At 34.2% G+C, this 16253-nt stretch overlaps 1 protein-coding gene across 1 annotated transcript in view; it reads right to left on the bottom strand.

Annotated features, from left to right (window-relative positions):
• The window catches only part of LRRIQ1 (leucine-rich repeats and IQ motif containing 1), a 116623-nt gene that overhangs the window by 40616 nt on the left and 59754 nt on the right, over positions 1–16253 (bottom strand). The window contains exons 18-22 of the mRNA XM_009325353.1: positions 14131–14220; positions 13291–13412; positions 12592–12687; positions 12164–12249; positions 3960–4061 (exon numbers count right to left, since the gene is read on the bottom strand). Coding sequence (XP_009323628.1) covers positions 3960–4061; positions 12164–12249; positions 12592–12687; positions 13291–13412; positions 14131–14220 — 496 coding nt within the window. The remainder of the gene's footprint in view (positions 1–3959; positions 4062–12163; positions 12250–12591; positions 12688–13290; positions 13413–14130; positions 14221–16253) is intronic.

The following is a 16253-nucleotide window of genomic DNA, read 5'->3' on the forward strand; positions in this document are numbered from 1 at the left end:
AGAGACCGACACCCACCTCGCTACAACCTCCTTTCAGGTAGTTGTAGAGAGCGATGAGGTCTCCCCTGAGCCTCCTTTTCTCCAGGCTAACAACCCCAGTTCCCTCAGCTGCTCCTCATAGGACTTGTTCTCCAGACCCCTCACCAGTCTCGTTGCCCTTCTCTGGACATGCTGGACATAGCCTCCAGGTCATAAAGCTTTCGAAAAATATGCTTTGCTGCAAAATAGGAAATGATGAAAATTATCTGTGTTCCTTATAATGTTTCCAAAATTTTGAGATCTTTGAAATGTCATCATCTACAAAACACACAAAAACCTCCAAGAACGTTCAGTAAAACAGTAAGCAGGCATACTTTGTTTATCAAGTAACAAGCACTAACAAACTCAACAACAGTGCTGGAAGCATAACCCTATCACACCAAAAAAAGCAGTGTAATATACATAATCCCAGGAAACGTGCTTTCAGAAGTGAAAGCACATCAAGTCAGGCTTTCATCTGTCTTCAGGTTTTTGATCAGGCTATAGTTTTGTAAGAGAAGCAGTAAACACATATTTGCACTTGCATATTGTGCGGCTTACCTACTGAAGTTAATGTCACAATATATAATTATGAATCAAAAATATTATTTATTTAAATAATAGTTTTAAGGAATCTGTGTTATAAAATGACCACATGCATTAAATTAATTTTAAAGAAACTGAAACAGCATCTAGATGGAAAGCATTAGGATTACAAAATGCACGTTGATACTACAAATTACACCAGAGAGTAATTGTTCATAATTTACTTTTCTTTCAAAATATACAAATAAAAAAGCATAAGTGCCATGCTTATTGAATTTATATACCTACTTATACTCACAGTATATGCATATATATGTGTGTGTATACACATACGTATTACATGTATATGTATTGACACATACACAGACACACACATATACACTAACACACATTTAATTACATTCCCATGGTTTGTGCCTTCACATGTTGCTTGTATTTTTAAATGGTAAGTTCTTGTCTGTCAGAACGTTTCCTCATGTTGTTGATGAAGCATATAATACAAGGGGTTTGTCTCTGACTAACTCCTGTGTGCTATTGTGATACAAATGTGAAATAATGGTCCCCTGTGGGGATTTTTATAACATCAGTGAGTAAAGCATGATGACTCTTCTAAAATTTAATAAAAATTTACGATGTCACTCAAGTTTTGAAAGTTTATTTTCCTATAACGTGTATGTCAAATTAGAGATATGTGAATTGTCCCATGGGATTAAAGTTATGCACAAGTTTTCAAAATTGGATATCAGCATTTTGCGTATCAGCTCCTCACAACTTTTGTAACAGCAATAGTTGAATATTGCATCAACATTGTGTCCTCACTATGTTAGATACTGCTTTACAGATGCTGCATGATACAACACTGTCTGTATGATGCAGTAGCTTGGATGAGAAGGCAAATTATGACAGAATATAACCTTTATCTCAGAAACACACAAGGATCAGATATTAAGCTCATTCCTTTTCACTCTTTATTTTTATACCTCTAATTTTTTTATTCCTTTTTGTCTTATTTGTATTTTTAAACACAAACTAAAGACACAATGAAGATGAAAGGCATTCATCGTACATTTTAACTAGATTACCTCTTAAATATTCACTACCATGATGTGTTCCAGTTTGAAAATCTAAAACTGTTCTAATTGTTTCACTTCCAAGGGCATCCCCTTTCAAAAGCAGTGATTCTGTTATTTAACAGATAACACATGTGTACTTGCTGTTGATGCTATGGTTTCTCCCCCTATTTCCCAATTTAAAGAAATAAAGCAGGAATATTTAGAATGTGCTTTTTTTTTTTTTTTTTGATTTATTTAGTGGTTTATGAAGGAGATGGGTTGGAGTTCAAATTTTCTACCAGAGCACTGACTACCAGTCTGTGAAGGTAAAAGTGCTTGAATGAAGTTTATTTCCACCATGCAATGGACTGGTCTTTGTTCTCTCTTGACTTAAAATTTGGTGTCCACAAGATTATGGATACAGAGTGGAAACATTCCACCTTGTTACAGAAAGAACTCCCATCGCAGAACAGACCCAAAGAAATCTATCCCAGGCAAAAGAGGAAGAAATGGTCAAAAGGTGAGAGAGGGGAAATGGGAAACAAGCTTTTCTGTGAGTGAGGGAAGAAATGACTGATAACACAACTCTGTGAAATTATCACGCAGGTGCTTTGCTTTGTAGTAGATAACATGCAAAGTGTTACCAAATTCTAAATTTAGAAACTCTTAGTTCTGTCTGATGGTATCTCACATACACATAAATAAATGCTCTGTGCTGCACTCTGGGTTCTAATTCACAACCTAGTGTTTTCTGGCCATACCATCTGAAGTAGCAATGCCTCAGGTAGAAGGACAATTTTATATTCTGGTCAAGCAGAAGAGTATTGCTTATCTTCTTGAAGGCTCAGCAGATTGCATGTAAGCACCCAATAAAAGATTGCTGAAAAAAATCTGTTTATTAGCTAGCCAAAGGAGTACAACAGTCCTTGAAATGAAAGATAAACAAGAGTGCCACTACAGTGCTTGCCTTTTGACAGCTAATCTGCTAAGGTGCCTTCTCTCCATGTATTCAAAAAGTAATTTCAGTAATATTTAGAATGCATATATTGGCTTTCCAAAATGAAGGGAAATGTCTCCAGGCAGAAACAGATAAACCGGGGGCAGGACAGCTAGGCTAAGCCTATACTGACTTTAGGGTACTGAGCCTGGGATCAAGCTTATCTCTTCGACATGGCTTTGAACATTCACACTACTGCTTGTAGGCTTTGGGCATCCAGTGTTTTGCAGGCAGTCTGCATGTCCTATTTCTTCAGCATACAATGCATTCTGGCATATAAGCATATGCCACAGGAACAGATGAGACACTGGGAATGCTAAGTCAGGCATAGTATATACAGACTCTCTATATTCTAGGTACATTCATGCTTGGATGTTTGGATAATAGTGCAAACGTTTTCCCTCTTCAGAATTCACCAAGAATTGTTTCCAACCAAATTTGAGCATGGGCTCATAAATGTGAGGCAAATTTGGTCTTTCATATAGCTAGGTTAATTGACTGAATTGCAGTTCAGGTATACTCAGACTGATTGCACACCTGCCTCAGAAAGGTTCTAATGTCTATCCTCATTCAGTGAATGTTAATATAATATTATTATTTTATCTTTGAAAAAGATAAAAGGACAGAGGTGACAACTTTCTGACTATTGAGTTGCAAAAGGAATCAAAACAGTCTAAAAACAATGCCTCTGGAGATGCTCAGCTTCTTACAACAAGGGTATTGTAATAGACTTGGCCTTATTCTAATTTTACTGAAACCAAGGAGAGGTTTAACAAATTTCAACAGTAAAAGAGCTACATCAGTATTTAAATGCTTTTGGAAAGCCAATTTTATATTTACATGCTGAAGATTCTTTTCTTGTCTTCTGTCGAATGGTGGGGTTTTAGGGAGTATTTATGAAAGTAACTTCCTAAAAACATGTTAACGATAGTCAGGAATTAATGGATAGCTTGAGAAAAGGTGACAACGAGTGAAGAACTTGAAGTGATATTTCATTTATAAAATTTTATTCTAGTGCTTTGTATTTTATAGCTCTGTGACATGCTTTGATGTTTTTTATGATGATTATTTTTATGAGGAAGATTTAATAATAATAATAAATAAATAAATAAGGCACCAGTTCATTACGAATTAATCTCTAGGAGCCCCCCCTGCCCCCCCAATGAATTGAAATTAAAATGTTTCACTGTTGTAACTTGAGATACCCAGGAACAGATAAGAACCTTAAACTCCTGACTTCTTTTATTTGTGGATATTATTTTACATTTCAAGTAGGTTTGCTTAAAAGACATTAGAAGATATATATGCTTACATGCATAGAGATAAAGTGAAATACTTGTTCATACCTTCAAAGTAACCACCATTTATAGGCTGTGTCTTCCTTGGTGGTTTCACATGGAGATGTTTATTTTCATTGTTTTTGAACAACGCCAGGCGCACAGCTGGGTCTAGACGACAAGAACAAGTTAAAAATCAAAGGTCAGACCTGGCTCACTCATTCCTTCAAGCAGTTTTTCACCTTTTAGCCACTTAATAAATGAAAATACCTTTAAAAGTAAGTTTTTTATTCACAAAGGATTACACTTTCTAAAATAAAGCAACATAAATACATGTGCAACTGAGAACCAAAGTCACTATTTTGCAGGATTTTAACACTGTTGATCTTTTAGCTAGCTCATCTCCAAATTAAAAATAAATTCTAAAGCATATACTTCCAGCAAATATTAAAAAAATCTGGTTTTAAAGCTTGAAATTAAAGCAGAAATATTAACAGAGTACATGCCAAGCACTGCTTCTAAAAGCTTTGGTTCAGAATTATTCAGCAGTCTAAATCAAGTCATTTACACCTAAAAAATGTGAACAGGAGGCAGTTTATTTTTTGAGGCTAAACTTGGAGGCAGTTTATTTTTTGAGGCTAAACTTGCAGATAATAAGCTAACCGTCTTCCATGTCCCATCCTTATTGAAATAAAATATACTCCAAAAGTCTACAGACTCATCTATATGCCACAGTAATGAAATCTTGATTAGTTTCATAACTGTTATTTTGAAAACTTTGCAAAGAAGCAAAGATGAGCACAGAACTGTCTATAAATCTAGATAATACATGTTCCTAGGCTGGGAGGCTCGGGGGGGGGGGGAGTTTAATTAACAAAAGCTAAACTAATGCAAAGCCACACAAGTCAGGAAAGGTGATTTTCATGCATTATTTCTTATGCAGAAGAAGTGTTTTCTTGACATAGGAGGAAAGTAGGAGTTTAACAGAAATGGTTAGAAAGAATGTGAAAATTCTATGCAAACAAAAGCAACTATACAATGATGAGCAAAAGTATATAGGGTTTTGTAGGTATGACTCTGAGCATGATAACATGACTAACAGAAAGCCAAGGAAAAAAATCAAAGAAATAAGTTTCACATGATTAAAAGAAGAAGACAATAGCACAAGCAGACAAACACACTCTCAGGAATATCTCAGAAACAATGAGGCAGAAGAGATTTCTCTACAAAGGTGACTACATACTGTCAGAAAAGAGTAGAAATTAATAAAAATAAAGAGGGAAAACAGCAACAGAACTTAGCAAGAAAGTAGATATGGCAAGGAAATGATTTAAATTTTCACAAAGAATGCAAGTGTAGCAAAAATGAATATGTGAGACACTGCCAGAACAGATACAGCAGGAAAACAGAGGCGATGCAAAGACTCAAAGAGCATTCAGACAGAATAAATTTACATGACTAATTATGTCTGATGCTTCATTTTGAGCTTGTTACATGACCTTGTTGGTGTTTATTGAGAGAGTTTATAAGAGCATCTATAATCCTGCAGCAAAGTAAGTAGCTTGTGTTTTTTTTGTTTCCTTATTTATGGAAATAAAGGATCAGAATGCCCTGTTAAGTTAGTGGGCAATTTCTTACGAAGTTTAACAGCAATTTATAAAGTTGGTTTTGACTAGACCTCTATATTTGCAGTAGAACCTTCAGTTACAAACTAATGGAACATAAAAGGATCCTAAGAGCTCCACTTTTTCTCAGAAAATGCCCTCTTGACACAAGCAAGATGATGCAGACTTACTGTATCTTTGCCTTATAAGCCTGGAGAAGATCTCTAAGGGGGTGTGGATACTTTAAGAGAGAACGCATTGACAAAACACGTCAAAACGTTATGGTATTCTTGGCCAGTCCACACTGCAGCAGCATTTGGTTGACATAATGTATTTAATGGTGCTAATCTCTCACAAAGCAGCAAACTTGACTAACGAAGGAATTGTGGAAAATATGGACAGAAGTAATTTAGGTCATGCCTTCTTTCCAAGGCAGAATCAGTGATACCTTACACTTACACTTTGTTATCTCCAATTGTCTAGAAGAACCTCTGTCATCTTGTTGTATGGTGATTATAGCTTCCAGATTAACCCAGAGGATGTCAGATTTAAAGTCATTTTAACCCACTTTTACTAACTAAAGTATAAAATTCAATGAAATGACCCAAGAAGCACAATAAATAATGATTAGCTCCATTAGTTTTAAAGGTAGATTATTAGAATGATTCTGATAATGGGATCACTTTATTCACAAACTGGATTACCAGGTTTGTAGATATTTTCACTTTGCATAGATGGATAAAGTAGGCCTATTTTGGCATGCCTCCCAACTCAAAAATAAATTTGTAGCAACCTAGTGTTCTTCAGGGTAGCAAATGTTTGGGGCAGTAGATCACAGTGAGATTTGTCATGACAATATCTTGAAATAATAATACATTATATTTTAAAAGTTCTCTCTGAAATTTTAAGTAACAGAAGTTATAAAAAATATTTTAACAAGTTTTTTTGTAATTACAATTTTTCCAATATCCAGCATTCAGTGTTGATACAACACAGGGTTGATAAAAAGACTTCTAACTTCCTCTAGCTGTATGCTAGTTACAAAAACAGCATCTTTCTTCAATAGAAGACCAAAGACAAAGTGACGAATTGATTAAAACCTCTTAAGACAAATGCAATTGAGGATTTCCAAACCATTTTTGATTAACTTAAAATAATTCCTGAAATAACAGACTTTTTTCCTATGTGGGTCTATTCAAATTGTTCGAAAATGTTTTAAAGATGTCATCTTTCCTTAATCCAGCCTCCCACCCAATTCTATGAAAACTCCAACCAGTCCAAAGTTAAGGTATACCAAGGACTTGTGGGTGAAGTCACATGAAGTTATTAGTGCCGACCTAGATTTTTCAAACATTTATTTGTGCACAAGGATATAAGCAGTAAAGAAGGTCCATGAACTGTGAAGAGAGGGAAATGATGAAAATTGTTCTTCTAAGAGATTTCTATCAGAAGATTTATCTTTGAGTCTTTGCAAAATAACTTAAATAATCTACAGGGATTTAACACAGTGCCAGACTACTTGAATTTGTACCTACCTGGATCACCTCAATCATTGCCTACAGCTCTTTTGTTATTAAAAATGAGTCCTTTTCTCTATGTTGTCCCAAATGTAGGCAATATTACATAGATTACTTTATAATACTAGTGCTTTTCAGTCTCTGAGTGAGCTAGGGAAATGAACTACATGTATGCTTTGATGACAAGCAATCAAATGTTTTAGATTTCACACAGAGAGCTGTGAAAGAGTCCAATAGTTCAAAATCATACAAATATCTTCCTGGATTCTGGTATACTCATTTAAATGTGGCTTATTAGATGATGTTCTGTGCTGGCAATCTAGGAACTAGAGAGGTAATTTAATGCACATTGCTTGGCTGACTCCAAATATAGAAGATAAGTTGCACAAACACAAGAAATGTTATAGAAACAATGTGGAAGGAATAGTTACTGCCTGATCTGGCACCACATTTGCTAAACAACTTCTTGATAATAAGTGAAACTGAAAAAATCAAATATTTGTCATTCATTTTTGTTGTGCAATATCTGTAATTAGAAAAACATAAACATATCTGTGCCAACTTAAGGTTGATAAATCAAAGTAGCCCAGAGTGACAGATGCTTATCTATAAGATAATTCAATTTGTAAATTCATTTGGAAGAAAAACCACATTTTGTTCCATAATTGAATAGCAATTAGAACTCCAGCTCATCCATGGTTGGAGTTCCCAGATGATATTGCTATACGGAATACGCAACAACAACAAAAGTAGCTTTCTTTCTGCTACTAAGAAAATATAGATCAGTGGTCATTTATGTAATGTGTAATAAGGAATAATAATATCCCCCAGATTTTTATTCTGACTGTTGTTAATTCAAATCAATGTTGTATAGTCAGATCATCTGTTTCGGGGTTGTGGGTTATGAGGGTGGTGGGTTGGTTTTTGGTTTTGGTTTTTTTTTTAATTAGTATTTGCATTGCTGTCTTAAATTCTAAATTCATAAAAAATATATGCTGACCTCTCTGAAATGTCTTTATCATTGTGCTCTGGTTCTAGGAGTCAAGGCCCACTCCAGCTGCTTTTTTTTTTCTACCTATGTGGCAGCAAGAATTACCATCTCATGCTGTCAGTCACTGACAAGAGAGCTTTCCTTTGGAGAGGAAATGGTTAAATAAGAAGTAATGCAGCAGTGTAGGACAGACAAGCTGAAAGCAAGACAAGGCTTCCAGCCCTCTTAAAAGAAAAAGAAGTTAAGTTTCATAGGCTAATACAAAATCCACAGAATCAAGGAAATTCAAAGTTAAGCAAGAAATTCTGTACTGCTGTGCCAAGACATCTTTAGGAAGTTAGGATTGTTATGAGTCATTGATGTTTAATTTTTAAGCAGAGTGAGGTGCATTAATGTCTGCTGTATTTAGATTTTTAATTAGAATTTCTATAGAATTTTATGCACCCATGATAAACAGGAATATTTCTGACATTATGCCAGTTTTACTTGGCTGCAAAATTTCTGGTTTCTTGCCCACACTTTTTGTATTATCTTACTGTAGAGTAGAAATAGTTGAAGCAGACACAGCCTACATTTGGTATCGTTAAAATACAGGCCACAACTTTATTTAACTACATAAACAAGCATACGTAACTGTAGTGGATTAGGGCATAACAGGCCTTAAGGCCATTAGTTGGTGGGACTGGTCTACTGCAATACAAGCATTGCCTGGATCACTCCCTATTATAAGGTTATGCTACTTTAAGCTCTTCCTTGTAATACAAACCACAGGATTCAGTGCACTTGCTAGTATTTTCCATATTTTTTTCACTACTGAGAAGGTACATGGCCAGACATATGAGGTAAGATACTTCTCAGTTACTTCTACATATCTACAGTTTAACTCTGTACTTCAGCCAGTCGGTCTAGGTTTTGTGTATAGGCAATGGAGAACTATAAGTGCTTTTACAGTGAGATTCAAGTAGCCTGTTTTTGAATTATGTTTTAGGAGGAAATTAATAGCATTAAAGGTGGCTATTTCTTTCCATAAAGGAATGCAGATGACTAGCTCAGATGTGGACTTCTACAATTAACCAAATGAATCCCATCACTGTTGCACTAGGAGAAGACAAATGTTTTAAATGGAAAATGAAAAGGACTAAATTCCCTCACTTGAGGATGTTAAGAATCAAAGCTGTTCATGACTGTCCAATCCAAGTTCCAATCCAGCAGATGTCCTGACTATATTAAAGAGCAACTGTAAAACACTCTGAATGGAGGCTGATTTAACACTTTGCATTTGTGAATCTCAGGCCTAAGGCAAAGGAATTTGATAGCGTATGGAAGCAGACAGCATACTCTGACAGGCCATTTGTTCCTACAAAATCTATCAGTTATCTTAGCATTAGCTTCAACTAGTAAGATTGTTACCATGGAAGAGCTCAATGGCACATAAAAGATGTTTGGGATGATCCTGAAACCTTAGCATAAAAGCTATCAGTGTATTTGTTAATAGCTTATAATTTATTTGTCTGTAGAACCTTTAGATCTTGTTGTTTCTTTGCTTTTTGTCAGAACTTAAAATTTTGCTCTTAAGTTAAACGTGTAATAGTAAATGGATATAACATGGAAAATTGCTTTTTTCACACCATATATTTCACACTTTTAAGTGGATGCTGGCTACTTATTTTCTAGTGGTTAGGAATCTGTATCACTAACAAAATTATTTTATTGTAGTTAGCATACCTTCAACTATTTTAAATCAGAAAGCTAAAAAGGAAACAGTTGCAATTAACGCTGAGGACCTGGAAATTCAAAAGAAAAAACAGAAAGAGTAATACTAAAAATAAATCCTACAAGATTTCATATGCAGCTTCAGTGAGTACAAGATGGATGAAGCTCATTTCAGAGGAGATGAAGGTGATAGGATGCTAATTTCTATGGAAACATTAAAAGACAATGTTAAAATCTACTTATTCAGATGAATTTCAATCTGCTTTTCAATATTAGAAGGAATAAAGTCTCTTATGGAATTCCTGCTTCAGTAGGGTTAAACTCACAGCAATGGCCCAAGATTGTGAACTCACTCTCTCTCTAGTTATACTGGAATTTCTGTAAGTATTCTAGCATGAGCTGTACCACACAGAGATCCAAGAAAGATACTGGCAGCCTAATGGATCTGGTTACAGTTTCCTGATCTGGAGCTGGCTAGCCTCCGGATAAGGTATATCTACTCTTAAATGCTGTAAAGTCCCTCTGTTCAACCAGACCCTCAACAAGACCCTGACTTGCTCCCACCACTTTAGAGGAGGTAGCTGATGTAAAACACAATTATATACGTGGAGATTCTTCTCACATGGGGAATATTCCATCAGGATCATTTTTTAGTGCAACAGCTGAGTTTTAGCATCAGTTTAAGACAAAAATTATTTGTTTTAATTGATAATGTCTATTTGGTCCTTAGTGACCAAGGAAGGACTGACTTTGTCAGTGTGCTGTATGAGAAAGAATAGTTGGCTTGATAATCTTTGTACTGAAAAGGGATTAAGTGTGCAATATTTTTAGTCATATTTCTTGGTTCTTTACATTTTCTGCTTATCTGAAAAGAAAAATGTGATTTTAATGACTGTCAGAGAGCTCTATACAGGAAAATTATATATACAGGTTAATTTTGTGCTTGATGTAATGGTTAGAAAGACAAAAAATTCTTATATGAAGTAGCGTCAAGAAGATAAAAATTTGAACCTATAAAAACATTGTGCAAAAGTTTTGTTAATTTTTTTAAAACTAGTAATATATTTTGAGAATATTCCAAGTGATACATTAAAAAGCTCAACACACATATACCATATCGAATAATCTGAACAAAGTGAACATAAACATATTCAAAAAATCCATTAGAACTACAACAAAAATAGGATAGCAAATTTGATATGCTCAGTCAGACATTTATGACTGGATTAATTACTACTAACATAACCAGAGAACATATGGAGAAAAGATGATATAACCTAATAAGCTCTATTAATTAAAAAATTATACAGAGACCACCAAATGGAACATATGTAAAAAAACTCAGCTGCACACCAGATATTTACTACTTTTTTTTTTTTTTAAGTAACATGGTAGGGCATCATGGGAAGCTATCAAGATTTAAATATAATCACTTTAACCTCTTATCAATTTTTTCTCCTTTTCATAACAATAAAGCATTGTTTGTTGATTACATGCCTCTTCCCCCCCCCCTTTTTTTTTTTTAAACTAGAGATCTTTTTTGTCATATTTAGTCTTAGGCATGATATTTAAAGTAGAAAAAATTATACAGAGAAACACTTTCTTAACTTCATCTGTAGGCTGAATTTTTGCCCTTCCAAGAGTAAAACATCTTTCAATATTTTCAACAATTAATACAGAAGAGATTTGCAAAATTATACAAAAGAGGAAAATTAACTGTACCTTGTGGTACAATAAAAAAATTAGATGTAAATAAAGGTACACTTTCCAAAGACCATTTAGAGTTAGGTCCTATTGTCAACCAGGCTCTTACATATTTTAATGTTTCTTATACTAGCAGTATTTTATTAATATTTTTATTAACATATTCCATTAACATTTGTATTAGCATATCATACTAACAGTTGATGATTGTAAGAAAGATTCATTGACATAAGAAGTATCTGAGAAGAACCAGAAGACAATTACAGAGAAGCTGGATAAGCATTATCTATTTCCACAGTGATTATTCAATACAAAAAGTATGATTTCATTTAATTTGTATCAAACTGTCATTTTCATAAACAGTTCTTGCATAAGTCAATAATTTTAACCAGAGATTCCGCCAAGAGAAAAATACAAGAAGCACAAAATACAGAAATATAAATTCCACATCTTGAAAAAGAGATACATGAACAAAAAGAAACAAAATTTCTGTTTAACGTAGCTGTCAAATATTCAACTTCAAAATCCAGTAGAATGTTTTTTAAAATCTGAATATTTCATCACTGGAACAAATTGATCTCTTTACAGAGATTTAAACCGAGTTATTTTTACTGAATCACACTCTACCTTTATTCAAATTAATGTTTAATGTTGTGCAAGCAAACTTTTTAAAAGAGACATTATTTTGAGATTTAAGAATAGAAACATTACATCAATATAACCATTTTTTAACTGTTGACTTACCTAAATTTTTATTACTATGTTTTTTGGGCTTCATTTTATGGGCCCTCTTCAGCATTAGCTGTGCAGTAGAAATATCCTTAAAACCCCTAGGGGAAGAGAATAACTTACTAAACATTTCACATATGTTACACCAGCTGCATATTATCATATAATGTACTTTTCAAAGAGAATACAAGTGTATAGTACTTCTTATGCATGGTATGAAACTCTGAATTACACAGATAGCTGCAATGCTTATCTTAATACTACATTATTGCAACTTATTAAGCTGGTCTCCCAGACGCTTATAAAAGTAATTACAATAATTTTCACTTTGGTAGAAAACAGACATTCTTGAAAGGTGGAACTTAAAAAAAGCAAGCAACAACAGCCAACTATACTGTACCTATTCCTGGAAGTCACTATATAAGCAAAACAGCTTAACATACCATTCTTCTGAAATTCTCTCTTCTTTTTCAGACATGAATGAAAATTTCTTTTTTTCCTTCCAGTCAGAGAGCTGTGACATTGTCCCCTTCCCTGACCTGAAAACAAAGTATAAGAGCGGTACTGAAAGGTAGGTAAATAAGGAAGGGTCTCGGGTGACTATTTTGCAGTATTTGTTATTCTGCAAGTTGTTTGTGCCTTTTAAAGGCACTTTTGAAGCTTGGAAACAATACAGAAAAATCTATTTTAATACTCCAGGAAGGCTTTATCTTGGAGAGTAATAAAAGTCTGCCATCAATTTGAAATGTTTACATTTCAATTACTTGAAGCATATTTCAGTCCTTTCTCTCCAAAAGAATGCAGCTGTGTAAGAAATCCCTTTTAATCTTTATCTAGTCTTACAAATCTGTATTTCAACATCTATGTTATGATATATGTGAAAAAATATGAGTTCTATCATTTATTGTCAAACCCAGATAAATGAAAATACACATATATATTCTTATATTGTTAATTCTGGTAGTCAATGAAAAACAACAACTGAATTTAATATATTTGGTTTTAACAAGTAAATACAGTTTAACTCCAGTAATATCATATTAACCAAAAGTATCAGAAACCAGCCTCAAGGTCTCCTCCTTTTGATTTTTGTCAAATCCAAATTAATTAAATATAATGAAAAAATATATTATTTAACTTACCTGCTATGAAAGTGGATATTTTCTGCTGAGTATGAATGTGGGCTGTTAACATCCTGCCAAACATCTTGTGGTGACAATGGCAAAATATTTGAATGTTCACTGGAATTTGAAGGCCTAGAATACTTCTAAGTAAGAAAGAAAAAAAATGCAGTTGATGATTCCTGCAAGTTTGAGTTTAAAATGTGCAGGTAAACCTGCATCAGGGTTTAAAATCTATTACTATAACAGAAAGATTCTTAATGGTGATATGCCCATTACAGACCTTACCTTCCACTAACTAAATAGGGCAAAAAGGTGACTTTAATTATACTTAACATCCCCAAATAGAATGAATTATACATTTATAAGACTCCTTCCTTTTATTTGTAGGAAATAAAACATTAGTAATACTACGCTTGTAACAAGAAGAGAAAACCCTACCAAAACAAAAAGCTAAAACTTCAAAGTTTATCAAATAACTAGCAGACATTACAGTTCAATGACCTTTAGCTGTTCTGAAAACATTCAGCTGTTGTCATATAATGCAGATCTTAGTATTTTTAAAGTAGTGTGTCAACTAGCAATTTTTAATCCATTGCCAAATGTACAGATGAAGCACATCATCTTTTTTTCTGCTACTGTGAAGTAAAGTGTTGAAATAAATCCAAAATAAAGAAAAAACTAAGCAAATGAAAGAAAACCTAAAAGAAAAATTGCATCTGGGGATGAGGAGGAAGTCCGAGACTTCTAAAAGTAATTGTGTTTTTCAAGTCAATAGATTGTCTTATTAATCACCCAGAATAGCATATCCTTAAGGAATGAATAAAGACTGAAGACTAAGAAGTTTTTGTGACATGTTACCTTTGGCCAGTGCAGCTGGTTTGAGAGCAGGAGTGTTTTTGAAGGGAAACGGGTGGAATCTAGAGTTAGCCATTCCTTCTCTAATGCAGCCTGCATGAATGAGTAAAGTCAAATAGTGCACTGATAAAATCAGTTTAGTTTTGATAACTTTTGCAAAGTCTCTTTTAAATTGTCTTACATACTGTTTCAAGTGTTTTCAAGTCGTATATCAGAACTGCCACCTGCAGAGCAATCGCACTTAAAACACCTTTAGAGATACTGTGTTGTACTGTTTTATTTTAAACAAATCAGATTAACAATATTTGCGGGTTGTGGGTTTTTTTGGGTTTGGGGTTTTGTTTTGCTTTTTAAATAAGGTGCATCCCCTCCTCAAATTCTTGTAATTTTATCCCAACATTGTTAGTAAACCCAAGTTATTAAAAAAGAGTGCCAAACTCTGAAAAAATACAGACCTAAGGTACTTAAAGGCCTAAAGAACAACAGCTTTGTTTGCTGTTTTTGACTAATTGAGTATTTTACATCCAGATGTAGGTGCCTGATTCTGTCAAACTTGCTTTTGTTGAGTTGAACTGAATTGGTGAATAGTTTTCATTGAAATCTGGGGTTAAAAAAAGTGAATGCTATATAAACTTATCCCTTCAATTAATCAATTTTATTTTTGATATAATGGCATAATTTGCAAACTAAAATAATAGCTTGGACTGAAGAGGAGTGGCAGAATTAGGTGCTAACTGGTGTCTCTGGCACTTCAAGGCGGAATTCAGTTTTCTTTCATAAAAACAAAATTTAGATTTTGTTTCAAACTCAACCTGTATATGACATTTTTCTTATACGTCCTTGAGTTTTTTGACCACATGTTCTTTCAATATATTCTGATAAGCAAGAGAAGTAAATTACTCCCACACAGTAAGTAAATACCTCTGAAGAATTTGGCTTTACTTACACAGGGCTCAGTCATTCAGGCTGTTCTTACTTCTTCTGTTCTTCTTACCCCAGGCAAAGAGCCTGGGGTTCATTCTTTTGAAAATGTCTGATTTATAAAACCGGACTACCTTTCTCCCATTCATAGAATATTTCAGATTGCACTGATTTCTAACCCTGAGAAATTATCCTAACTGAGGATACCTTACTGTGTAGCTTGTGTAAACAGGACTTTGCACAGCCTTAGACTGCTGAACAAGGTCTTCCAAGCCCTTTGAAATTCTGAGAGACAAAAGGATCGTATTCCAGGTACTGGTGACATAATTTGGTGACTCTAAGACCACTCTTTTTATTTATAAGGTAACTGTGAACCAGTATTCTTCTTCTTCCATTCTGACCTAGCTTTTCAACATAAATTTTCAATAAATTTTGACTTTATTTTCATGTCTTAAAAGGGATGCATTCTTACATCTTTGATCCTTGTTTCTGGAATTCCCAGATAATAACGTTAACATTATTAACAGATGATGTCTCTTTACCACTCTTCCCCTTCTTACTGTTTCAATTCATGATAAATATACAACGCTATCCTTTTTACCACACCTCCTCTCTCAGGTGGTTGTATGTGTTAAGAAATCTATGTAAATAAACTGTAGAGGCATGCAACAAATAGAACGCATCATGTTCTTCAACTGTTACATTTACCTACAACCCACTAGCCTATCTCTCCTTGGTGATTACTCTTATGCTGATAACCACTGAGTGGTTGATTCAAACAATTTTCATTAAAAAAAAAAAAGTCACAGTTCAAATCAATTGCAGAAGCAGTTTGCAGTAAATGAAATCCCAAAGGTGATCATTTAAAAATGTGAAATTGGTACAATTCGGACACAGAAGACTGACAAGTTCGCATCTCAACAGAGACAAAGCTGTGACATATTTAAGTTTTGTAATTGCCCGGGGTCTATGGGCAGAATGGTCAAAATGCGTAACGATGAAAAAGGGAGAAATTCTAACCAAAAACTGTCAGTGAAATTAGAATCATAGAATCCTAGAATCATTAAGGTTGGAAGAGACCTCCAAGATCATCGGGTCCAACCGTCAACCCAACACTACCATGCCCACTAAACCATGTCCCTAAGCGCCTCATCTACCCATCTTTTAAATACTTCCAGGGATGGTGACTCCACCACTTCCCTGGG

Source organism: Pygoscelis adeliae, unplaced genomic scaffold (genome assembly GCF_000699105.1).
Source record: "Pygoscelis adeliae isolate BGI_AS28 unplaced genomic scaffold, ASM69910v1 Scaffold196, whole genome shotgun sequence".
NCBI lineage: Eukaryota > Metazoa > Chordata > Aves > Sphenisciformes > Spheniscidae > Pygoscelis > Pygoscelis adeliae.